The sequence below is a fragment of the Aythya fuligula genome, chromosome 16 (assembly GCF_009819795.1).
Source record: "Aythya fuligula isolate bAytFul2 chromosome 16, bAytFul2.pri, whole genome shotgun sequence".
Taxonomy (NCBI): domain Eukaryota; kingdom Metazoa; phylum Chordata; class Aves; order Anseriformes; family Anatidae; genus Aythya; species Aythya fuligula.
In genome coordinates this window covers 292735-319238 of record NC_045574.1, presented here as the reverse complement: position 1 = coordinate 319238, position 26504 = coordinate 292735, and the positions used below count along the sequence as shown (strand labels likewise).

Below are 26504 nucleotides of genomic sequence, written 5' to 3'. Positions count from 1 at the left end.
GACGAGTCACAGCCGTCACTTAGCCGCGTGCTTTGTTCATTCTCTCCACATCAAGAGCTTCCCCTTGGCTGCCAGTGAGAAATGGGAACGGTTTCAAAAAGCCTACTGCTCGTTGTTAGAGTTCCAAGTGTCATCAGGGCTGCTAGTCAGCTTGGAGCTGCTGCCTAAATGCACTGCAGAAAGGAACCCCAAAGCTGGAGAAATGCACAGCGTCGCCATATGTGCTCTACTGGCTTTGGAAAGAGCCTTCATGGGAAACATCTATGGACTGAACAGCTATGTAAACAGATATGTACTGAGATTAATATAAACTAAAACTTATTTGTTGTTTGTGTTCCAGATGCACAAAGGCCTCGGCCAAGTTTGAGGCCCCGTCACGCAGACTGCTCCACGTAGCCACGGTTAACCCACAGAGCCTGATGTCCCCCAGGGGACCTGCATCACCTTCCTCCTTTTACCCAGGATGGACCCGAGGCACAGGGCTCAGTCAAACACTCAGACACAGACAGAAGCACTTCCCACTCCACACTGTGTGTGGGGACTGCAAACATCACTAAACTTTGTAGGTCAGTCTGCAGAGTTGTGTTACTCTTTTAGCTCAGTTTCCTTGGGAAATAGACCTACATCTCACTCTGTCTTTTCTCAGCAACACCCCTCCCTCCCCAAAACATTTCATTCGATTAGCCATTCTCACCCATATTTGGAAGAGAGATTGAAATCTTTGACAAAATTTGGTTCCTGCTGGTCTTGTGCAGGGGGGAAAGGTCCAGAGGAAGTTGCTCAGAAGAGAGGTGAGGGCTCAGCGGAGATGCCACGCAGAAAGCAGCTGATCCAGCTGCACCCACAGACTCTCCTGGCTCCATGTCTCCCTTCTTGTCTGGAAGAAATTCCTCAGAGAGATGGAGGAGTTGGCGGTTACAGGGATGATGAGACAAAATGAGACCTCCAGGAAACTGGACTTTGTTTCTGGCTGTACACAGCCCCTGCACACTGTTTCAATGTTCTTTTTGTACAGCAACTGTCAGGGCACACAGCAAGTCTTGAAAGGAGTACTTTTGATCTGGGATCTAACCAACAGGTTGATTCCTAGAAATCAAGATTGGCTGAAAGCCTATTATTTGCTGTGAATCCTAGAGACTTCTAGAATGACTGGTGTCATTCGCAGATGACACCAAGTTAGGTGCGTGTGTCGATCTGCTTGAGGGTAGGAAGGCTCTGCAGGAGGATCTGGATAGGCTGCACCGATGGGCTGAGGTCAACTGCATGAAGTTCAACAAGGCCAAGTGCCGGGTCCTGCATCTGGGGCGCAGTAACCCCAAGCAGAGCTACAGGATGGGAGATGAGTGGTTGGAGAGCTGCCAGGCAGAGAAGGACCTGGGAGTGATGGTGGACAGTCGGCTGAATATGAGCCAGCAGTGTGCTCAGGTGGCCAAGAAGGCCAATGGCATCCTGGCTTGTATCAGGAGCAGTGTGACCAGCAGGGCTAGGGAGGTGATCGTCCCCCTGTACTCGGCTCTGGTGAGGCCGCACCTCGAGTACTGTGTTCAGTTTTGGGCCCCTCGCTACAAGAAGGACATGGAGGTGCTTGAGCAGGTTCAGAGAAGGGCGACGAAGCTGGTGAGGGGCCTGGAGAACAAGTCCTACGAGGAGCGGCTGAGGGAGCTGGGCTTGTTCAGCCTGGAGAAGAGGAGGCTCAGGGGTGACCTTATCGCTCTCTATAGGTACCTCAAGGGAGGCTGTAGCAAGGTGGGGGTTGGTCTGTTCTCCCACGTGCCTGGTGACAGGACGAGGGGGAATGGGCTTAAGTTGAGCCAGGGGAGTTTTAGGTTGGATGTTAGGAAGAACTTCTTTACTGAAAGGGTTGTGAGGCACTGGAACAGGCTGCCCAGGGAAGTGGTGGAGTCACCATCCCTGGAAGTCTTCAAAAGACGTTTAGATGTAGAGCTTAGGGAAATGGTTTAGTGGGGACTGTTAGCGTTAGGTCAGAGGTTGGACTCGATGATCTTGAGGTCTCTTCCAACCTAGAAAATTCTGTGATTCTGTGATTCTGTGACTTCAGTATAGCCATTGTTATATCGAGCATCTGATTTTTGGTTTTTAAGCTCTCTATTCCTCTTCCCTCCCTTGGAAAAAAGAAAAGGGAAAAGGAAAGGCAAAGAGAAAGGAAAATGGAAAAGAAGAATATTTGAGCTATCAGTCCTCCAAAGGAACAAGAGCCCAATTGACGGAAAGTTACCGGAGATGCTGGAAGCGTTACAAAGCCAACAGGAGACGAGCTATGTCAAACCTACACAACGTCACCTGTCCCAGAATTAATATCCTTGGCTGCCAACAAGGAGAGTCTAAAGTGGAGAGGACTGGCCAGGCAGGTCACAGCCTGCGATTAGGCACACAGTTTTGAGTCCCATTCCCCTCTCAACACCCGCATTAGTCATAGGAACTGTAATCCTGTTTCATTTTTCTCTGTCCCATTTGCCACAGACTAAGGCTAAAGAGAAGGTTTATTTAGTACTCTTCTGTTATATCCGAAAGAGAACTACCTTGTGGTAAATCTTGAGGCTCTAGGTACTCAAGCCTTAGTTTTGCTCCTAATCCATTGGAGCCCATTTGCACCAGCTGAGGAGGCTTTGCACAGCTGATCCCACTGATTTAGGGTTTTGGTTCCAGATACACTTCAAAAAGAGACCAGGGTTTAACTCACTAAGTCCCTGTTTAATCCTCCCCTTCCATGAAGAGCAAACAGCTTTCCTGCTGGAAGATACTTTCTCTGTGTCCTTTTGTAAGCCTGTGCTAATCAAAACAAACAAGCCTCTTCAAGTAATTAAGCATTTATGCTTTTAAGCATATGAACACAGAATACAGCATAATTGTAGAAAGCTCAGGGCAATGAGAGTGAGCACAGGGCTCACTGCTGAACCAGGCAGAGGTTGCAGGGCAGGCAGGACCTCCTCTGTAACAACACTGGCCTCCAGACCCACCAGTGAGCAACTGCTGATTTCCACTTTTCAAACAAATAAACCTTGTGAGTCCTTTTTGTTGTTAAGAACTTGAAAATGGAAACGAACAACAGAAATCAAATTACCACAGCTCTTCAAAATCTGCACTCACCTTTAGCCAAGGAAGACTGGTGGGGGAAGAAGACACCTATGCACTTGAACACGTACCACATTTTCCTGCCCAGAGGAAGCCAATAAGCTGTGTTACAGCCCACATACAATGTAGCTCACCTCCTAAAGCTTCCATCCAGCTCTGTCTGAGTGACAAAGATTATGAAAGTTGCCTTGTTCTGTAGCTGTACCACTGAAATATTACACTGACTGCTGCTTGCTCAGGCAGCCTCCTCTGGGCAGGCTGCTGCTCCCCGCATGTACCCAGCTCTCCTGTTCCTCAGCTGGCATGGTGAGGATGTGGGTATCACCTTTGCACCAGGTAAAGAAGTGCTGGTACAGCCCAGGTGTTCCCCATCAGAGGTTTCAGAGTGCTGCGTCCTTGCCCACCTCAGCTTCGCGTTTCTGAAGTCCAGATGGGAAGCAACCTGAAGCTCATATCCCTCTTTTAATACCTACCAGCTCACCACCAGATACAGGACCCTTCCTTGGGAGCACCCCATCAAAATGCTGGCTGCACAACACTGATAGTGTTGGAGATAAGGAGATGAGACTTCAGGAACCACCAGTCTGTCTGCGGTCGGACTTCTTTCACTGTGGTTTCATCCCTATGTTGAAAGACACCGACTGCAAGAATTTGCAAGTATACCAGGGTGTTTAGTCATTTAAACTATATAATTCTGCACCTAATTTGTATGTGCAAATAGTGCAAAACTTTTCCGTGGCAAACCGTGACTTTTGACACACAAACATTCATTACGGAGATGTGTGTTTACAGCTCATTTATTTTGTAATAACCACATGCAGAAAATAGACATGCAGCCATGCCTCCCTTCCGCATATCAACCCTGACTCTCAGCACTGCTTTAGTGGCAGTCCCTGGCTGGGAACTCCTATCCATACCACAGCACATGCTCTGCCACGGTGAGCTGGGAAAGCTGTTTTTAAGGAGCCAAGGACAAGAGGATACACAGCCACAGCCAGTGCTGTCAGGTGCTCAGTCCTCTGTGTGTTTCTCCCATCCCTGGCCATTATTTGCATTGATGGTGTTTACATTTATTGAAAAAAACATTCCTTGAGGTATCAAAGAGACATGGCAGAGCACCTATTTTCTGAGACAAAGGAGCTGGGATTCTGCCACCCAGCAAAAGATACCAAGGCAGCTGCTCAGATATGTAAGGAAGTTGAAAGGTAAGATAACAAACATTGACTGGGGATAGGCAATATCCTGGGAAAATAGTGGAGGTTTCCTAGTCCCAGGAGACTCAAATGGTTCAAGGGAAAAAAAGGAAAAAGAAAAAGGAATAAAGAAACAGATTGGTGTGGAGGAGAGTTAATTGCATTTCTTGCGCTACCTGGAACAGGTGTCTGAGAAACCATCCAGTTTGGAATCATTAAAATACAATTCCAGCATGATATGTAAGATATTCTAATTGTTATATCTAATTATGAGGAAGAGTAAATCACCATGAAAATACTATCTGTCAAACAGAGTAAAACATGTAACTGAGGATCAAACCGGGAGCTGCCATCCATCTTCCAAGGCTGCTGCTGTGTGTAAAAAGACACTGCTTGTACACAGGAAGTAGAAGAGTGCTTCTGGAGTTATTGTAAGGCGCTATTAATATGATAAATATCTAAATGGCTATATAGATTTGATCAGAAATACAAACTTCATTAAGCTTATATTCTCAAACTGAAGAATGGTAGGACTCTGCACTATCAGACTGGATTTTGCTAAGCAGTTGCACAGATGTTTGTAATAGTGCTTTGTGAAACATCTGGTATTAAATTAGATAAGAATTTTTAATAAGCCATTAATTTCCTCAACAACACAAAAGTCCAGCGCACCTGCATGACCACAGACAGGTCTAACTAAACCAGCATCCATAAGACAAGAGCGCGAACTTGCCCCTAAAGCTCAGATTTCTAACCCCTTCCTCACAGCTTGCTCTTTGTCCATCGACAGCCATGGACAAATGGTAAAATGGAGTAAAATTGAGTTGTCGTGACTATACAGAGTCAGAACACAGCCCCTGTTGCCATGCGGGAGGCGCCCACTTGAAGGGTGCTGCTAGGCCTCAGGCCTGCAGGGACACCACATACACCAACCCCTCACCTTAGGCCAGCTGCACCTGTGTGCTATTTTAAGTAACTAACACAAAATAATTCTTGAAAACTTGGAAATAGACTCAGTAGGGAATTCATCAGAGGCTCAAGAGGCCCCAGCCCTCAGCACGATGCTAGGGGAGAGTGCGAGAACCAGCCATTTGGCAGCGGAGAACCCAGCCTGCAACCCATGACATGTTGGGCTGGCAGCTGGTGGCAGGGTTGACCATAGCCAGGCAGGTTCCTTTACGGGCCGTGCTGCTCAGAGAACGAATTAAGCAGCCCATCCAGTCCATGATGGTTGCTTTGATGGCCAAGGCTGAGATTTTGGCTTCTGCCTTTTGAACAGAAAGCTCTGTGGATGTGCTGCACACATCCGCAAGCTGCTTCAGCTACATAAAAATGCTATTAGGCTTCTACGTGTTATTGATCCATCACTGAAGCACCAAGAGCCAGGTTTATTGCACAGACCTCCTATACTGCCAAACTGTTATTGGTTCTTCCCATGTATTTATCTATCCCATTTTTAAGAAGCAAAGGGGTGACAAAGTTCAGATTTCCATTTAGGATTTTTACAGCACTGTGGCTGGGAGGTAATTTGTAAATTTATTGGATTTCAGTGCTTTGGCAGTACAAATGTTTAATTTCAGAATTAGGTGAGGCTCTCCAGTACTCCTCTGTGAGTCCTTCAGTCATTGTTAAGGCATGGGCTGTCTAAGAGGCAGGAAGGACTGTATGTCACTGCAGTCAATCATTAGACCAAAACTATCTTAAAATCCACAGACCCCCAGGGACTACAGAATTTTTGTGTCCTGTTACTGATTAGTAATGGCATTTAATTAATCCCTAATAATCTCCTTGGCCCCGGAGCTGAGTGCTGAGGGTTTATTGCTCTGGCAGATGTGGTAGTCTGCAGAGTCACTGCAGCCCCCACCAACCACCTGGCACAGACCACCTTTGTACCTTGCTGGGGGGGCTGCAGTCATGCCTCCATGTACTTGTTTCTGTGACATTGGTCTCTGAAAGAATAACCCAGCAGTTATCCCCAAAAATGGAAGCATTGCCTTTGCATGGATCATCTGTCCATTGGAGGTATCCAACACTCGATACTTCTGCTTGCTTTACCTCTTCTTGTTAAAGAGCAACAATGGGCATCCAGGAATGTCTGAAACTGAGGTACTGAGCAGCAAATCAAACAAGGTGTTGAGCAGCAAAATCATTCCCCTTCAGCATAAAACTGAGTTACACATTAATATCTTTTAAATATAAAAGCAAAAGCATTGATGTGATGTCAGGAGTCGATAACAGTGTATAAGCACCATTTGCACGTACCCCAGCAACAGGGACACATCTAAGTACCCAGTGAAACATTTCATTTGCATTCCAATGACTTTTAGGAGCAAAGTCTTACTGAAAACTCTCAAATGAGAAGCCACTCACCATAAAGCCAAGAGAGAAGAACTTCTACCACACTCGAACCATCCCATCACAAGGTTGGGTGTTTCAGCTAACAAGTTTACAATCAAATGTGAGGCTCTGCCCTGGAGGGGCTGACACAGCAGCATGCTGCTTTCAGCAGTCTCCACTACAGCAACATTCAAGCCTGGCAGAGGTGCTGAGCAGACAGCTGTGGATGGTTTTGTCTTCAAGCACTGCAGCTAGATTTTCTAGAGATTTTGGTCAATGCCCTTGGTAACTCAGACCAGCCCCTGGCACACACAGGTGTTAACTGGACCACAGGGGACAAAGCCCAGTGCCCCTGTGCTGGCAGCAGAGAGAGATGCAGCAGATTTGCTCCCAGCACTGGGACTCTGCTTCCTTGGTCACCTCTAGTTGGTTCAGTTTCTCTCCCAGGAGAAACAGGGTGTTCTGAGGCAAAGTTTAAATTGGCAAAATGTGTTGGGTTCACTGCCTATGGAGCTGTTCTGAATATTTAATTTTTATTTATCATAGCATACACATAAAATCAGTCAGTAACATGCAAATTAAAATTGCACCATTAGAGGAGCCTGCAAGAGAAGCGACGTTTAGCTTTTTCACTAACTAACAGTGACAGATACAGACTGGGAACATATTCCACAGCATGAACATGGAGCCCAGCTGCAACCTAGGGGGCAGCGAAGCCTGGAAGACCCCCAGTTGTTTGCATGCAAATGGCAGTGCTGTCCTCAGAAACACGGATCAATGACAACACATGCAGAGATTTGGAAGCATGTTGCTCAGTCTCATACAAAGAGGATGGAAATACTTTCCTCTCTTGTACATATAGTTTGCAGTGGGATGGGGAGAGGAGCACTCAGAGTTGTCATCCCACAGCCGCCCGCCTGTGGTGCAGGGTGAATGTGCCAAAGCTAGAAGCACGGGGAGGCCACTGCAGCACCTCCCAGGAGGTGGAAATTCAACCTCTGTGCGAAAGGGGAGACAGCTGCAAATCCGAGGGTGACCAGAAATAGCACAGCCTCTTGGAAAGGTCTCACGGCCAGGACACAGGCGGTCACGAGGAGCACGAGCCAGCCTGTTGCGCTGCCCAAGCCGAATGCTACACGTCTTGCATCACCAGGGAGCTGAAAGCAGCCTCGTCCTGCAGCCGGGTGAAAAATTATCCAGTGGGTGTATTCATGGGACAAGGTGGCACAGAGACAATTGGGAGGAAATTATCTCAATGCTCGCCTGGATTAATGACTCAGAGAACTGTCCAAACAGCTGTGTCTGATACCGAGGATATCTGCGAGCAGCAAAAGGCTCAGCACCAGATGCAAACACTATCTCCAGCTTGCAGGCCAGCACTGGCAGCTGGAAGAAGGGGAGTTCCCTAAGAGACAGCTCTATTTTGAGCACGAGGAACAGCCACGGGTGGGGCAGAAGGGCCTTGATGAGCAGATAGGCATGCTTACCTATGCTGCCAATAACGTACACAACACAATGCTGCGCAGCATCACAACCAAAGCAAACGACTCGCTTTTGCCCTTGTTTCATGTTCTTTGTACACAGCCATCAGCACAACTCTCCTCACTGCCACCCAAATCTGTTTGAGCTAACGGGGAGAAGCTTTCGGTGGCAGCAGACAAAATAGTGATTCTTGGGAGGACTTGCTCCTTTGACAGCACATCTTATGTACAGAAAGACCACGTGAGACTAAATATACCACTCTAAATAATCATTTACCTACTCACATACTGTTCCTGTTGTGCAAACAAACAAAGTAAAAGCCCATATTGATCAAACATGAAGAAAAGAGCTGGCAATGGGCTAATGGCATAGCCAGTGGGAGAGGGTGGGCTTTGACCACCGAAAGTCCCAGCTCCTGGGTGTCTCTTCCAGTCTCTGGATGAATTGCTTCCTTAAAGTATCCTGTCTAACAGGGCAGTAAAAAGTCATTTCCTTTTTGAGGGACAGAAGCCCACAGATATTAGACCAGCCAAAGCCAAGGTGGAGTTTTCATTTATAAAGCTATACAAACATTAAATCATTGCTTTGACACTGATCTCCCTCATAATTCCAGAGCTATACAGTGCACTCCAATTCCCTCTAGCATTTATCACCTTCACAGAACTATTGGACAAACACTTTTTCCAGCATTCCTCAGCCTGGCAACTCTTTTTCCTTGACAGAGACCTCTCTCCCAGCTGCTTTCTGTATTGTCCTGCCCATTGTACAGCAAGCTACAGATCTCATCAAACACAAGCACAGGAACAGCAGGAGGTCTGTGAACTCCAATCTCTGGTACTAAATTGTTTTGTAACTCCAGGCAAGTGACTGAAAGTCTGTCTTGTTACCTCCACTCTGCAGCAGTGATAGTGCTCCTTTTCCAGCTCACAAGGTGATAGGAAGCTTTGCTGGCCATTACTCAGATGACGAGTTATATCAGTGCAAGTCCTCACTGTGCTTTCTTGTACTAGAGATAAAACCTTCATTGTCAGAGGTGGCCGTTAGCCCCTTGTGCACACCCTGCAATTCAAACCATTTACTGTAAATAACCAAAAAGATGCATAACAGCAACTTGCCTGCAGACTGCTCCAGGAACATGAAACCCTAAAGCCACCAGCACAGGGACATTTCACTCAGGTCTGCCACTGGTAATTTTAAAGAAGTGGCAAGGAAGTAGAAGGCAGAAAGTTTCAGCTTTATTATTTGGCTAGAGCTGGGATGCCCCAAAACAGCCATAGTACGTCATACTATTGAAATGAAGGATGTACTTCCGGTTTCAGTGCTCTCACCTTTGTTAAATCATGTCATCTCACTGGGCCTGTTTCCCCGTCTGCAAATGGCATTAATAGTATTTATTATGCAGGCAGTGTGGTACGGCAGTTCACTTGTTACCTGTCTGTGCACAGCTCTGAAATCTTCACACAATGAGTTTTTCAGCATTCCAGTCACACTTTTCCCTTGATGTCTCCCAGGCACGCTGTGTACCTGCTAATCCCACCCATCAGTGCTGTGCCTACTGTCCTGCAGCTGCCTGTGTCACCGCTGCCTGCGTGCCCCTGCTCACTGCACCGTCACAAGAAGGGGGAGAGTGACATTGGTTAGAAGTCAGCCAGCATGGCTAAACCTTGTCAGAGCAATCTCATTCCTCCTGTTGCTTTGTGTCCTCATCTCATTACTGTCACCACGACCTCACTGAGATGTGCTGAGGTCAGACTCGCTGCCCTGTCGCCTCCCCAGCCCACCTGCGCTGAACAGACAGCTCGGCAGCTCTGCAAGGGGGTTAGGGATGGATTTGGTGGGTAACATCATGTAAGAAACAACGCTAGGTGATGGCATTTATTTAAGATAGATCTGTGCTATGAGCTGCACACACTGTTGCCCAACTTCCCACCATCTGCACAGCAAGCTTTTAGCTTTATGTTAAATAGACATTAATCCCTGATTGTATACTTAGCTGGAGGCATATGATAACATATATGTTGCTCTTGAGATGCATTTGCCCCCCCCCCCCCCCCACCTCAAATTGTGCTTGTGCCTGTAACGGAAATATATATTAAAATGTGCTTCTGTTCTTGTATTCGACTCTTCAGTGCCACCCACTATTCCTGGTGCTGCGTGTTCTGGCTTCTCACATCCCACTTGGCCGCTGTGCTTCGAATGCTGCCTGCTATTGAAAGTGCAGCTGGCTGGAGTTTAACCCCCAATTTCCAAGCCCCTCTCCCCAAACCAGCCCTGCTCAGCCCCCCGGCACAGGCAGGATGCCGCAGGGTCCCTGCTACACTGGGGGCTACATCCTACCTGCTGCCAACCCCACCAGGGGAAGCAGCTGGTGCAGTAACCAGGGACTCCCTGTCCACCTTCCCCTGCCTCAAAGAGCTCATCTCAGCCCCTGCCATGGAGTTTCTCAGCAGTTCGATTTAAGTGAGGAGGTTGAGGCAGAGGGGAGTGGTGCAGACAAGTGTGGAGGAGCGTGCTGACACGCTCTGACACGGAGCCAAGGGTCAGCACGTTCCTCGGGGCGACCTTGCTAGGATCAGAGAGCAGCCTGGAAAGCAAAGGGCACAAACTCACAGCTAAGCAGGCAGTGCCCAGAGCAGCTCAGAACCCAGATGCATGCACCCAGGAAGCTGCAGTTAGCCTGGTCACAGTGGGGATAGCTGACAGGCTTTTAAACCTAACCGAGGAAACTCCTCCAGCTCATGGCACAGTATTTCATACCATATTCCATAAGGGCTGAGCTGTGGGGGTGGCGTGAAGGGTCTGTGTTTCATGAAGTGATCTCAAAGGGAATAAATGTGCTGGCCCAGCGATTCCTTGTGGTCTTTGTGGTGCCTCCTTTATGTCATGCACCTGCCTGCTCTTCCTCACAGAACAGGAGAGATCAGCTCACTGTAAGGCAAATTTAGGAATTTACTTCGGGTCCAGGAAAGGAAAAGTGTAGTATTTGAAAATCCTCTTAGGCCTGCCACTTCAACAAATGACTCTTTAAGGCTCCCCATTTCATTAGCAACTCCAAAGACTCCTTTTTTCTCAATATTTTATCTCTTACAGAGGTCAGCAGGGAGATGTGGGTCTTAGTTGCACAAGGACACTCGGTACCTCATGGCCATATGACAAATCAAGCAAGCAGTACCACTTGTAAATGAAAATGCACAGAGATCTATGCCATCGGTTTGTAAAAGACTCTGCATATGTGAAATGACCTCACAAGAAACACCACCTCTGCAGTGACACTAAGGTGGCAAATATTCTCAGCTGGCATAAATCAAACGGAGCTCTAAGTGACACTGGAGGAACAATAAATAGCAGCTGACAAAAGCTGCTACATAACACGAAATCCAAGAAAGAGACACACACGTAACCAGAAAAATGGTTATTGTTGTCTTCCTCCTTCCCAGCCACATATCACACCCCAATGCCCCCAACACCTTCTCCCCTCTCCTTTTGGGGCCACCAAGGCCGGGCAGCAGCACAGCCTGGACATTTCACACTCAGGAGTTGAGTTCCTTTGATTACTTTTTTTTTTTTTTATGATGTTCAAAGGCTACTTTGAACACACCCAAGCTTAGCACTTTATCAAGTCATTTTATTTTAGGAAAACACATGACAGATGAATTTCCAGCAGAAATGCTTCAATTTAAACAGATCTTTGGCCAGACTTTCAAATTGTTCCTAATTAATATTCCTTTTGAAATATATCAACTGCCTTTGTTATTACCTTGCCTTCTGCATTAGAATCTGAAACGGTATTATTTCAAAGGAAGAGTCACTTCTGCGTGTAGAGCAATTAGATACCACTTTGTTATCTGGCTCAGTTTTTAAACCATTTATTTCTGCTTCTCTCTAAAAGACTGCCAGGGCAATAACTTTCTCCCCTTATCTTACTATTCCTACAGCTCTTTGACTCAGGTGTTCTTTCTTTCCCACATTTCCTTACACTATGGGTTGATGGATTTTAATGAGCCTTTCACACCTGGGTTTTTATCTAGTATTAACTCTGTACCCTCGCTTCTTACCCCTGTTGGACAAATCAGGTTTAAACACATTGTAGTCAACGGTGCTCCAGTAGCATAAAACCAGCAAAAAGATTCTGGTGCTGGTTTTGTTTTCAATATAAAGCCTTTTCCACTGTGATTAAAATATAGTAAATATAGTGCCTGGGTGATGAGTGCATAAGCTAGTTTGGTGTCTCAGTTCGGTTTCTAGCCAACAATTTTCCCTAATCACAAAACCACTCAGAGTGCTTTGCCTGCTGAGGATGGGAGACAGGAGGCTGACCAGACCTGGAAGCACAGCTCCCCTTCCTGAAGCCTCTTCTTGGGCAGAGCTGTCAGGTGTCACAACGTTTGTGCAGCAGGCAAAGCTTTTCAGCTGCAGCCCCTGGGGGAGGTGGATGAGGTCTGGCCATCCCCGGGAACGAGGCCGGTGCTTTGCAGAAGCACCATGTTGCACAGAGTACAAACAGAGAAACTGGGACATGACTTTCAGTGATAGGGAAGGTATCTGTTGATGAATGAACCTCTCTTTGACTCTGGGCTGTGTTGTGGGAGAAGAAAAAAAAAAAAAAAAAAGACAAATTTTAAGTGCTGTGGAAATAAAAATACCCCCATCTTCATTTTATCCTGTCACTCCAAACAAATGCAGTGCTTGTTTTTAAGAGTGCTCTTCAGATGGCCATACAATTTCTGAAGAGAAAACCCACAGTGCCAAGCACTGACAGAAAAAAATCACTGCCTCTAGCTCTTATCTAGTCATATGGAAAATATTTGACTGAAGAAATAAGGTCCTTCACTGGAGAGTTTGAGTGACAAGCTGCAGGCAGAAAAGAACAGGATCAAATCAGCATCAAACCAGCATTTGCTCCCAAGATGTAAGCAGCTTCATCCTACTTGAGCTCAGCAAGTCATTTTGCCGAGAGGCTCTGGGCCTGGTGAAAAGCAGCATAATGTACAATGAAAAGAAAAAGAGGATTTTCAAATCAAGCACTGAAAATTGCCCATATCCTGCCCTGAGACTACAAATTGAGGAAGAGGCAAGGAACAAAGTGCAGGAATCAGACCCTGCAGCTGTACTAAAACAAGGAACGCTTGGTCTGATCGTTCCTAGCAGAGAGAGTTCCTAGTGGCAAAGTCCTGATTCTGCATCTCCACAGCTACAGGCTGTGCCATGGGCACTGGAGGGCAGCATGGTCCCAGTACCTGGTCTTAGGGCCTGGAAAGCCTTGGCAGATAGCAGTAAAACGTCCCCTGAAAGGAGGTACGAACAGTTTCCTTAAAACCTAAGCAACACAGGTCATCCACGTTGAAGCACTGGCTGTAAAATGCTCTGTAGCAGAGAACAGAATTCCTGTGACATGGAACTTTGTTCCTGCCCTCATCTGCTGCTCAGGGTGTGTTTGGTGCAGCAGCTGTACATAGAGGAATGGGCTCTGCTCCCCTGGGCCAGGCTCGGCGCTGCAATGCCCTCGGTGGGCACAGGGCCAGGCACCGTCTGTCCCCAGTCTCAGGGTGCCACCTACAGCTGCACGCATGCTCGCTTTCTCTCCTGGCACTGGGAACACCTCTCGAGAGCCTTCTGTGATTAAGGTCTGGAGAGTAAGAGAATTAATCACGTGAAAGATGTAACGTTAGCTGGCCTAAGAGGGACTTGGTTTCTCCCGGACAGGAGGTGCAGTGCGGGGAACAAAGCCCCTCTTCCCGCTCTCCCCCGAGCAGGAGAGGCAGAGCATATGCAGGCAGCCCACTGCTTTCTGCTGAGGTGGCCCAAAGCCAGCTGGTAAACCAGGCTTGTAACAGACAAGGATGTCTTCTCATCTAACACTGTGCAGAGATGCCAGAACAGGTCTGTATTTCAGGCCCAGGAGCCAGGCACACAGCAAAGCACTGGAATGGCAATCTCCCCTCACTGCATGCCCCAGGGCCGGGGAACGAGGCACTTCCAGCAGCTCTTCCCCTGGGAGCCCGAGCTCTCCGGGAGGTGTTTCGCAGCAGAGCCGAGCTGCCTGCTCAGGACACAAAGGGTTGTGGCTAACCCCAGCTACACAGCCTGAGGAGACGGGGTTTGGACAAGTGATGTGGCAGATGGCATCCTTGTCCCCTTCTGCTTCTGAATCAAGCCGTGGCCAATAGGTTTGTACAGCCACCGTCCTGCTGCGGCGTGCCAGGCACTGAGAGCAGCCAGCAGCCCTCTGCAGGTTCCCCCCCACACCCTTTGGGGTCACAACACACCCTACCCATGTAATTGCAACAGACAGCACTGCACAACCGAATACGCATCCAGAAACCCTAGCCAAAACAAAAACCCGATCCTTCGGAGGTGGACAACCCAGCCTACACATCCCAGCCAAGCAGTGAAAGCACTGCCAGGGGGCTGCTGGCATCAGGAAGCACCAAGGGTTAGTTCTCCAGCCTTTTCCAGGGGTTGCATTCAGCATTCCCACCCAGCAGAGCAGACCTGATGTGGGTGCACAGCAGGTTTCCCCTCTGCCCTTTAAGGGATCACACAGATTCGCATCATCAGTAAGCTCCTATGTGCTCCCGTGGCCCTGCTCCGGGACCACACTGCCACGGCTCTCGGGGTGTTGGGGGCCGGAACACAGGAGCAGAAGGGGCCTCCCCCGTCCACCACAGAGCCACCTGGTGGGCAGGCTCATCGTGAATACACTGCTTTGTACAACAGCACCAAGGCATGCAAACAGGCTGCTCCTTTTTAGACTTGCTGGTTGGTAGCATCTGTTCTGATTATTAGGGTTTGGGGTTTGCACAGGCCGCTGGCAGGGATCCACAGCGAGGTCACTACAGAAGCTCAGTCTTGCCTAAGTGGAAGGCAAACAGCAGGGCAGGATTTCCACATGTGCGGCGATGGGGAGACACGCAACAATCGCTGCCGAGGTGACAGCAGCACAGGCTTTAGAGAAAAATTGCTGGTCTCTGAAAATTTTGGGCAAAGCGGTTAAACTAGAGTGTGTTGCACATAAAGCTACAAGGCAGATTCCACGCACTTTGTGGGAAAGCAGTATTTTTTGCTAAGGAGTTGATGAGCAGTTGTGGGTTGGTTTTTCTTTTTCTTTTTTTAAAGCGGATCGGTGATGAAAAATCACAGAGCAGTATGACTATCATGAGGATGATTTCTAAAGCAGGAAGCATGACAGCCCCACACCCACAACAGCACAAGCAGCTGCCACATGCAAGTTGTCAGCCACACACTGCTGCAGGTCTGATCCTACATTGCCTTCAAGGCAGGGAATTGCTCAGCGTGGAATTAACTAAAAGCCCTCTGTAAAACAAGAAAAACACATGGGTGGTATTTACTCTGGTCAGGAAGTAGCTCACATCCTCATCTCAAAGCATGAACCACTGTGAAGAGAAGCACCACGACCAACACCAGCCATATTTGGGATCTGCAGCATCAAGAAAGGATCCCCCCAATAAGAAATAAGTAATTAAAATCACCTTTAATCTCATCTCAAGTTCCCTGCAAAAGGACTTCAGTGCTTCCCAGATCCTGCATGCTGGAAGAGAAATTTCTTCTCAATACTGAGGGGGGGAAAAAAAAAAAAAAAAGAAATCAGAGCAGGTTGCTTCATTTTTTCTGGAACATTTCCACCTGCCCACCTCTTTCTGCACCAAGCCTTCCCAAGTTCAGTACAAGTCCATGCCTGGCTTTCAGGAGCTGCTTAGTGGCAGGAGGACTGTCAGAGCCCCTCTGCTACTGCAGTGGGAAAGTAGAAACCAAGTGGCAGCACCCCGTTCTGTCTCAACAAGGCAGCAGCTCCCCTGCTTGCAGGGACTCCTAGGGACATAAGGTCACCTTCCTTTGCAGAGGTCAGGGCAGCAAGGCTGCTGTTCTCCAACCAACTAACACCACGTAGCCAGAGCTCCCACAGGTTATCCCACTCTGTCGAAGTAGCAGGGCAGAGCCAGAGGGGTAAAAACAAAGAAAATAAAGGATCGCTCTACTTTGGGCACTGCTGTGTGCTCTGAATTCCTGGTCACAGATCAACTGCTGCTGCTGCTCACCTGGCTGGGTGCTGCAATCACCTTTTGGGACTCCAGCCCCGCCTGTGGCTGCCCACCAGCACCAACATCACCTGCGCAGGTGCTGCTGCAGCAGGGCTCTAGATCCCTCTCTGAGCCAGGGGCCCATTACACAGCACAAAACGAGTGAAGATATTTTCAGCGCGCAGAGCTTTGGGTGCTGGGAGGAACAGCCTGGCTCTCCACACATTAGCACATTGAAATCTGTGCAGCAAGCTCGTCAAACAAAGCAGCTGCTCTCTGGCTCTCCTACACCTCTCCTCAGATGGAAGAACTTCAACTGCGTGGCAGGTCTGCAGGATTGTGGAGCAGGGAGAGCTGCTGCCACATCGTACATCTTAACCTTTTGCCTTCCTAGGCGCTGCAGAGGGTCTGATGCCCTACATCTGCTCATTCAGCACGGTAGCTCGATGAAGGTTGCCCTCTGTGGTATTTGCAGCAGGGGTGTAGGAGTACAGAAAGCTTCTTTAATTACTGATTCCTAGCACGTTCACTTTCAGACTGGCAAGACAAGTTGCAGAAAATATTTTCTAGAGGAATATTACCAACTGTAGAAAAAAGTAATGAAAAGTAACCACAATGCCCGACTTTACTTAATTTTATACAAGAGATCTAAGACATTTACATGCTTACAGACTCTTTAGACTAATATGACCACATTCCATGGTTTTCAGAAGGAAGCATGGAAAATCCTTCACAAATAACAACCAGGAACATTTGTAGCTGTACTCCCTTGCTGCTTAGATAGCAATGGCTGTGCTAAGAGACCTAATTAACTCCCACTGACTTCAAAGAAGAACTAACTCAATTAGAGCCCAAACCAGGTACATCAGCATCTTAATTTGTAATCACCTCCTGCTTTTCTCTCAGTCATTGCAATTAACACAGAACTCAGATGATCTCCCCTTTCTAAACAAATGCTAGAAAGGATAATCTATTCCCCTAAAAAGATGCCACAGCATAATTAGAAGCACATACTAAATGCTTGGAATCCAAAGTCACTGTCCAGAAAAAAAAAAAAAAGTTTAAAGAGCTGCTGGCTCAAACTGTCAAGTTTAAGCTACATGACAACGTACAGAACCTTTAAGCTTCTGTTCAGAGCAAGAGACAGAGCAGACACCCAGGTCTGCCATTGGAAATGTCAGACCATGTCAGTATCATCTTGTTTTATATGCACCAGCAGTGCATTACCACAAGAAGCACAGAGCTGTAAGACTTCCTGCAGTAATGCTGCAGTTATCTTGAGCCTGATTTTTATGAACATCTGATACTGCCAGTAACCTCAACAGATTGCAAGATTAGCAGACTTGTGTAAATGGAGCTCAAGGTGTCTTAAGCATTCACCTGACATTCAGCTGACATGCTTTTAACACAAAGAACAAAAGACAAAGTAATCTAGCTTGGAACTTGAGAAATGATCCTGCTCTGGGGGTAGCAGGATGAAAGAGGAGGCAGGAGGTCTAGCTCAAGTGCCAAAAAGCACATCAACAGTATCACATCTTCTGTGAGGTACAGCTTGTGTCAGGAAGCTAGTTAGAAAACTTGCATGTGACATCGAGAGTCAAGGCTGGAAATCAATGTAGGTTAGCTTCACATGGCATGTGAAACCTACTCACTGCCCCACATTAGTCCGACTGCCACAAATTGCTGACATATTGGCTTACGTGCTCTTAGGGAACGAGAGACATGCTGCTAAGGCTTAAAAATAAACCTTTTTTTAAGAAAGCTTTGCATTCTGCAGGCAGTCCATCTCATTTCACACAGCTGAGGCTCACGATACAGACACACTGGCCCATTTAGCCCCCAAGATTACCTCTGTGCACTACCTCACTTCCGCATGCAGAACACAGTTGTGAAACAGACAGCTACATGCACTCAGCTTTAAGAAAAGTTAAGCCTTTTCTTAAAGGCCTCTTTATTTTTAAATTCCTTCAAAACATAAATTAGTTTTAACAAATCAGATGCAAAACACCTGCATTTTCAATTAGCATATATATTTTACTGTATCAATCACAGCAACCTCATACAGTAAGATACACAAAAATAGAGCATGGTATCACTTCAATTTAACACAGTTTTGTAATACAGTATTCCATGACATATATACACAGGACTTTTCTTTTCCAAAGCAAGTCTAGTCCCTGCTATAGTCACTGTAAAAATTACGTGGCATCACAGTTTTAGTTATTCACTTTAGTGTGAGTAGCCATATGGGAACTGAACTAGTGAACTAGAAGATACACTGCAGAACAGCCACACAGGCATGACACTTCAGAAGATGAACGAAAAGTAACCACTGAAAAGAAAACCACCCTTAGACTGAATTTTAATAGTAAAATTGTTCTTAAATTCCTCATTATATACACGATGTATCTACAGTTGTGTTATATTTATATATATATATATATATTTATAAAAAAAAAAACATACAAGAATTTGAAAACCTTAAAATAATTCACCTAAACAATATTTACCCCCAACCTTCAGGGTCAGCAAGGCAACGCTTGCCTAGAACATTATGTTCAGTTGCAGTCGCTTGATTCAGAAATTTCCCTGATTGCTAAACACACACCATTCGCTTTGTTTCTTAGTGCAAACTGTACAGTGACTTATTGTTCTCAGCCTCCTGTAAGACTCAGGTTTCACCTTTTTTTCCATAATACTTCTGAGAACCATTTATGGCTAAAATTATTTTAGCTATTTTACAACATTAGCCTATAATAGTTCCCCCTAAACCTACCTCAAGCCCTCCCCCCACCCCCAAAAAATCAAGAAAAAAGACCATTCATGCATGCCTCTGTCACACAGGGATCAATGAACATTTAAAGTTTAGAAGCCTAGACTCTTAACAGTGTTTAAAAAAAAAAAAACCCTAAGTGAATAATTTTAGTGCAAAGTGGACTACATAGTTTACAATTCAGCTAGAGTTTGTGGGGGTTTTTTTATACACATATTTTAAACAAATTTAATTCTGCACATAAGATTAGGTTGCCTGATAGTTTTTTCTAAGTAGCTAGTCTGAATAAAAGAAGTTAGAAAGATTCTTGTAGATTTTCTGTTTAAAAAATAAATAAATAAATAAAGCCTATTCATAACTGGGTGTTCTTTGGGGGGGTCAAACTGCACAAAGTCTAGCACAATGGAGTCCTGGTTCTCAGCTAGAGTTCCTATGTGCTACAATAATACAAACAAATACTATTATCCAATTCACATCCATAATTGTTAGGTTTACTTTAACAGGATTCACAAATGAGCTCTGATTTTTAACCAGGCCAGTGCTTTACTTGTTGGACTACACTACAGACTTTGCAGTGAATTTGGACACAAGCATAACATTGATACTTACAATTCCCATAACCACAAAGGAAAAGCGTGCACTGAGAACCAAAATCTTGCAGTTCTTAGACAAGACTCCACCTAATTTAGTGGCAACCTTATCAGAAGAAAAAAAAAAATGTTAGATTGAAAAAAAAAAAAATAATGATCAGAGCCAATAACATCAATCTGCCACAGTGACCATAACAAGCTATGAAATACAGTACAAGTAAAAACAAAACACCACCTGAACAAATAACCCAGAGAGACTTCATAGTTATAATGATTTTACCACTTTTAAAAACTCAACATATTAAATATTTATTAAAAATAAACTGTTTCCAAATTACCTATTTACAGTACAAAGAACAGTACTTAATACATGTGCAACAGAAAGTGAAGAAAATCGGTACTCATCTGGAAGGACGACACTCTAGGCATAATTTAAGTGACATAAACACAGGTTCACCTTTTTTAAAATACCATACAGTAAAAAACAGGATGATATTGGCAACACTAGAAAATAAAGCACATACTGTTTGGATTATATAAGCTTGAGATAAACAACCGGGACAGAAGGGGAGAAGGAAGAAACATGATGAAAAGAAGAGATGCTGCGGTGTTTGCATTTCGGGGATCAAGAAATGCAGACACACTCTGAAAAATAGTCCTTGTTGGCGAAACAAGCCATTCACATATTTCTTGCACATTTTAAAGTCATACTTTACCAAAAACTGGCAGTAGTTTCATCACCCCCAGAAAATGAGAATCTTATTTCTTAGAGCCTCGCATGGTTTCGTTTGGGCAAGGAGATGACTAAAATGGTGTGGAAGGTGTGATGTCACTTTTCTAAAATGCAACAGCTGCCAAGTTTTAAAGAAAAATGTGCTCCTCTCCCCCGTTTCAATTGAGAAGGAACGATGATTTATTTAGGAGTTACCTAAATTATAGCAGCATGAAATCTAATGTATCTGCAGCATTTGGTAAGCCACAAAAATCAAGAACTGGCACCCGATCACTGAACCATGGTTCCGAATATTTGGGCATGTCATTTCTGTAAGAGGTCAGTGTTTTTTTTCTCATCAGTGGAGTCAGAACATGAGTTGTGGTAGCCCTTTCCCCTCCCCTTTTCCTTCTCCTGCAAATCAGAGCAATCAAGTCTATCTATAAACTACGTGGGACAGCTGGGCCGACTTATAGTTTAACTGATTGTTAGGCATGAACCTGTGAAGCTCGCTTTTTCTACAGCAGGGATCGTAATAGTAAGCGCTGAGGCAAGTGTCACATGAGACTTTTGAGCAAAATGTGCAAGTGTTTGCAGCTCCGGATCGGTTACAAAAGCCACAGCGTGAGGTGCCTGAAGATTTGGATTTTGAACTGAACTGGGAAGCCCTCTCCTGACTCTGAGTCTGTGACGTGTACTGAGATTTCTCTCTTAAAGCCGACACAGGAGACAAGCCGTCATTTGGAACAGATTTAATGGAGTAGGTGCTCTGTTTCACTGCTGGATAATCCTGCCTAGAGTTGAACAGATTGTCACACTTTTGGCAAACAGAAGTGCCACAAGGTACACCACAGTTTTGGCATTTGATGGAAGCTGCCTCTTTGGCTAGATGGGCGCGCTTGTGGTAAACAGGGTTGGCATCATTTTTTAGCAGCCACACATCAGGCTTAATAGCTTCTTGTCTTTTAAAATTCAACATACTTCTTGAATCGGGGTCAGTATATAAATCTAAGTCCTCTTGAGCAGAAAAATAGGAGCTGTAAGGGACATTCGTTCTTAACATGCCGTTGTGATGAGATGAAGTTGGCAAGAATTCATCGGAACATGCATGTGGTGAGCTTGACATTGTCAGGAGGGAGGGTGACGGACGGATAATCTCATCCTTAATGTCATCTTCCGCATCGACCAGAATTGGTTCTTTCCTGAGACTCAAAGAGCTCATCAAAGGTGGTTTCTTATTTTCCCAGTAATTATCATATGTGTCCACTGATTTAGAAGGCTTGCTCACCTTTGGCTTGAAGTAATCTTTAGAGGCCCGTTCGCTTGCCGACTTCTGAAGCACCATTCGTGCCATGGAGGTGTTTAGGTTTTCCTTGCACTCTGCACGCCGCTTCATGGCTTCCGAGCAGCCTCGAACATCTTCATTGCTGGTTTTCCGTTCATTTATGACATCAATCTCTGAGTAACCTTTATCCTTCACTTGCAAATGAATCTCAAGGAGCTGCTCACATTCCACTTTGGCCAAAAAGAGTTCAAATGAAACCATTTTCACTTGGATGGCATCAACCTGCTCTTTGAGCTTGTATGTTGTTCCCAGTTCTTGGACATAGCCCATGTAGTTCAGAATCTGCCTTACATCATCTTCAGTTAGAGCAGACTTCACGTAATAAACAAAGGGTCCAGTGTAGGTCTAAGGAGGTGGGGTGGAGAATAAAAGGAAAACTAGGTTACAAATTCAGTGGACTAGATGTTCAGATAGTTCAGTGACAGATACTACAGAATTAAACAGAACGATGACAGAGAACACACACGTCTCCCATGGCAAGACAAACTCCATTTCTGCCTCCCTCCTGTTCAGCACATGGAAATTCTGCATGAGGCAAATTCAGAGTAGGAGAACTTTCGTTCAAACTGAAAGCCTGATTAGCATAATGTCCTCCTTGCTGATTTAATTCACTACCCTGTACACTAACTCTTACACGTACCAGAAATGTCTCTGTTTAGAAGTCTAGCATAAAAGCCAAAAGGCAGAGATTTAATGCATTCCCCTTGGACAGGCGACAGCTAAAGATAACAAGAGCTCGGTATTCCTGCAAGAGCACCGCAGCCCTCCTCGATTCAGGCTTAAATATACTCAGATGCACTTTTCTGTGTGGAGGTGTCTGCGGGTGTATAATTACTATGCAACTTCAGTGCCTATTTTCTTTAATCTAGTATCAGGTCAAGAGTTTCCACTAAAAAAGCCCAAATATGGAGGGGAGTTTGCACAAGCTGAAGTTCCCTTAGCACCCGCCATACCTGAGGCATGCTGTTAACAGCTGGAGTTGTTCTGGATCACAGGGAGGAATAGCCTGGCCACCGTGTCTTTGTAAAGAACAAATACTGGATCCAAAATGCACAACCAAAGCCAGTAACAGCAGCACATCAAGACATACCCTGGATGGATCAGCCAGCACTCCAAGGACAGAACTTAAGCACAGTGATAAAGGTACAGTGAAGAAAGGACCAGTTTTCTCTTCGGAGAAAGATGACTCTCAAACGCCCCGGCCCACTGCAGGGGGGTTGGAACTAGAGAATCTTTAAGGTCCCTTCCAACCCAAACCATTCTATGGATCTATAAAGTGAACCACTCAAATTCTCTGCTAAATTGCAAAAGCATCTTAAGAAAAAAGCAAAAACACCCATCTCACTGGCACACGCAACCTGCAAAAGACGAAAATAAACCAAAAATGTTTTTATCCAACTTTCAAGCCTCAAATGGTGAAGTCACCTGCAGTATCCCTTATGGAAACACTGCAGGAGCTTTGAGTAAGAATGTAAGGACAGGCAAAAGACAAAACAAAAAATTGTCAGCAGAGAACTTGTAGCTGTCTTCCAGCACTCAAGCCGAGCAATGCACGAGTTCCTACACTTCACTGTGAGGACCTGGCACAGATAATTTGAAAGCGCATTAAAATCAAAATCTCATTAATTGAGAACTGAAAAGCAAAAATATTCTGGAAATATTTCAGAGAAGTTCCTTTACCATTATCACATAACACATGGGAACCCCAGCAAAGTGTCCACTTGAAAGCCTGCACTGATCGTTAGTACTTAGACTATGTTAATAGCTGTTGGGACATTAAACCAAAGCTACGGGTGAGCTTAAACATGACTTAATCACTCGCCCTAGTAAAAGCATCTCTCAGTAGATATTAGGACAGTAATAGGACATGTGAACAAAAACCTTAAAATAAGCTCTTCCTCTGTTTGAGGAATTACTTCAGAAATGCAGACAGAGCTTGTAGTTCTGTCAGGACAGCCTCACCAGCACAAACTTGGCATTTTACCTTTCTTACAGCTCCTGCTTACCAGCTCTACATACAGTCACATACAGACATTACCCTAATGTGCAGGAAAAAGAGTTGTCTTAAGAGAAACGTGTGAAATATTTTAAAAAAGCAAAATAAATCACATTCTCACTAGTGCCACATAGAAGATGTCTTACCTTAATGTTTTTGAACTCCTTTTTCCAGGGATAAAGGAAGAGGTTGATTCCAACTGTCTCAAGCATGCTGAATGCATTATGGAGAGAATGTAAACTGGAGGATTTCAGAGCTCTCAGTGAGTTTTCAGCCATCTCATAAAATTTTATCAACCGGAATCTATAAAAGGGATCAATTTTGGGAAGGCAAAATAAGGCGGACGCTGCCACTCGCAAATACTCATCATTAATAGGACGCTGCTTGTTGTCAGAGACACTCAGTTTGCACTCATGGAACTGTACATACTTCCTAAATAAATCGTCTTTGTATTTTGTATCCATTGAACTCAGCTTTTGTATCACGCCGGAGAAGCTACCTCGTCTCTCTCATGGTTGTTCGGCAGTGGGTTGAGTATCAGACATTACAAATCTTCAGCAACGGCAACTCCTCTGGAACAGAAATTGCAAACAAAGACAAGTCAGCACCGCTGCACAAATCCCAGCTGTCCCCAGCCTCTACTTGCTTCACAGGACTCTATAAAATGGTTTGCAGAGCAGGAGCTCCTGGAACAGCCTCTCCAGGTCTCTGAAAAAGTGCAAGCACCCCAGGAAGGCTGATGTCCTGCTTCTCCCTGCATTCACTACTGCTTTTTCGAGTCATCTGCCTAAAACAGAGCACAATAAACTCAAATCAATGAAAGAAAGTCCGTGTAGGCGCGTGTCCAGCTTGAAGATCCCTTGGGTCAGGGAGCCAAGACAGAAGTAACTCACAGCAAAGGACTGAGAGGAAAAAATGAGGGCATTTTGTTGATTTGTTTGTTTCAGGACTTCTCTCAAGGTTTGATCTCACCCTTTTGGTTCAAACAACTTACGCAAACATGATTTTAATCAGTGTTTTTTTTTTTGCCCTGCACAGCAATACACAGATTAAAAAATCCCACAGAGTTTCATTTTGCTCAAATTGGGAAGGCATCTAGTTTTGTTTTGTTTTTTTTTCTTTCCCCCAGTAGCACAGGACAGCTCACAGACCAAGCAGATTCATACCCTTCACTTTTTTACTTCTACCATTTTCCAGGCTTTTGACTGCTGCCCCTACTCCACCTGATGGCATGCCTGGGCCATCACCGTGCCGAGTGTTTTCAAGCCACCCTACAGAAGGTGCTCAGCCTACAGAAGGTACTGCCCCCAACACTGACGTGGAGCCAGAGCCTTGGCTGAACGCTAGCAGGTGCAAAGATCGCAATCTTTTCAACAAAGAGCCACAACTGCCATTTCTAGCTGTTTTATTACAGCAGAGCAAAGCCATTCCTGCTTCAACACCACGTAGGCAGTGTTCTTCACCTTACTGAGCTCCCGTACAACACAGAAGAAGCTAGTGCCCAAACAAGCCTCTCCACGCTACCTTCCCAAAGCCAGGTAAGGAGCAGGCCAGCAGACTCTCTCAACTGTGGTTAAAAAGCTTTCTTTGTTAAATTAGCATGATCTAGCACTTCGCAACTGTGAACCAAGAGGAAGAGCACAAGGGACAGAAGTTGAATTTAGTTCAGCCCTCTCCACGAGGAGTTCTCTCTCCTAGCTCTTTTCTCCTGAGATCGTACAAGATGAGAAATCATACCAAATTTCTGCTACTTAGCAAGAAGAGCTCTATGACAGGGCTTCAGAGAAAAATCCTTGTTCGGTACACTGCTAACACACCCTGAGGGTAAGCAGGGATCTCATGCTGGTAAGGATTAAATATCACAATTCTTCCATCTTCAATGTTAATAACTGCTCAGTGACAGAGCTTGCTTGTGTGTATGAGACCTCAGGGCTAGGAAAGTCCCTGCAGGGAAGGAAGGGACTTCCTTTGAGAGACGCGAGACGCCGTGAACTGTGACATTCAGCGGTGCTGCCAGCCCCACCCCTGCCGTGCTTGCTGCACATGCCAGAGCTCAAGCAGCCGAGGAGCGAGACATGACAGCCAGCCTCTGCAGCACTGCTCCTCTGCCCGTGTGGGAGCAGAACAAGCTCAGCCGAGGCAGCCCGCACGCGGCGAACAACCATGGTTACGGGGCCGGCAGAAATCTGCGTGCGAGAAGGCAGGGATAAATATAGTGCTGCAAACAGCAGCTGAAGGAGCGGGTAAAGCAACAGGGATGTTTTGCTAAGGATTATTCAAGGAAAGCCCCAAAATCCCAGGGAAAGGTGTGAACAGTGAGATCTGAGCAGGGTCTGGGAGGGAAACAGCGGGGCTGCTGCCCTGCGGGGTCACAGCCCCACCGAGAGGGCCGGCGGCAGGGCCCAGGCTGCGCAGCCTCACATACCCCAGCCCCTGCGTGCAGGACGGGGCACAGGACAGACCCTCGTGCTCCCAGCACCGATAAACCCACAGCCACCGGGCCTTTACCAAACGGCTAATTAAGAATTGAGCTCACCAGGACCCAAGAACCGACCGCTTCGACCCAAAGCGCCACCGGGCAGCACCTCACGCAGCCGAGCGGCCCGGAGCAGCACCCAGCGGGGCGCCAGCGCCCCCGGCCCACAGCCTCGGCCGCTCCCCCCCTCCCAGGACACGGCCCCAGGACACCGCCCCCGCCCGTCAGCGCGGCCCCGAGCACCCCCAGGGCCGCCCCCTCACGCACCGCGCCGGGCCTGTCCCTCCCCGCTCCGTTCCGCCACCGCTCTGCCGGAAACGCCCCGTGACCCGGAAGCAGACGCGGGGCCGCCCCCGGAGGAGGCTGGGGCAGCCCAGGCACAGCCCGGCCAGGCCCTCGGCGGGGGAGCGCCCCGGAAGTGAATGGCGGGGGAGGGAAGCCCCGCCTCCCGCGGTGAGGGCACTTCCG

General features: G+C 46.4%; 1 protein-coding gene across 2 annotated transcripts; it reads right to left on the bottom strand.

Moving 5' to 3' along the window:
• Nucleotides 1–18066: 18066 nt before the first annotated feature.
• Nucleotides 18067–26361, bottom strand: SPATA2 (spermatogenesis associated 2). Of its 2 annotated transcripts, XM_032198475.1 has the most exons (4): nt 26304–26361; nt 23990–24132; nt 23707–23863; nt 18067–21909 (listed from the first exon to the last, which is right to left on the bottom strand). In XM_032198475.1, exons 2-4 carry the CDS (start codon nt 24022–24024, stop codon nt 20656–20658), a joined length of 1446 nt encoding a protein of 481 aa, XP_032054366.1. In that variant the 5' UTR covers nt 24025–24132; nt 26304–26361; the 3' UTR covers nt 18067–20655. The 2 variants fall into 2 exon arrangements, with proteins under 2 accessions (XP_032054366.1, XP_032054365.1); XM_032198474.1 differs by having other exon boundaries at nt 23707–24132.
• Between the last annotated feature and the right edge of the window lie 143 nt (nt 26362–26504).

Bases quoted from the DNA above. Each gene is read 5' to 3' on its own strand.
- SPATA2 (XM_032198474.1), bottom strand. From the start codon at position 24,024: ATGGATACAAAATACAAAGACGATTTATTTAGGAAGTATGTACAGTTC. The intron at 21,910-23,706 runs GTAAGACATCTT...CCACCTCCTTAG, and splicing joins AGGAGTTCAAAAACATTAAG to ACCTACACTGGACCCTTTGT.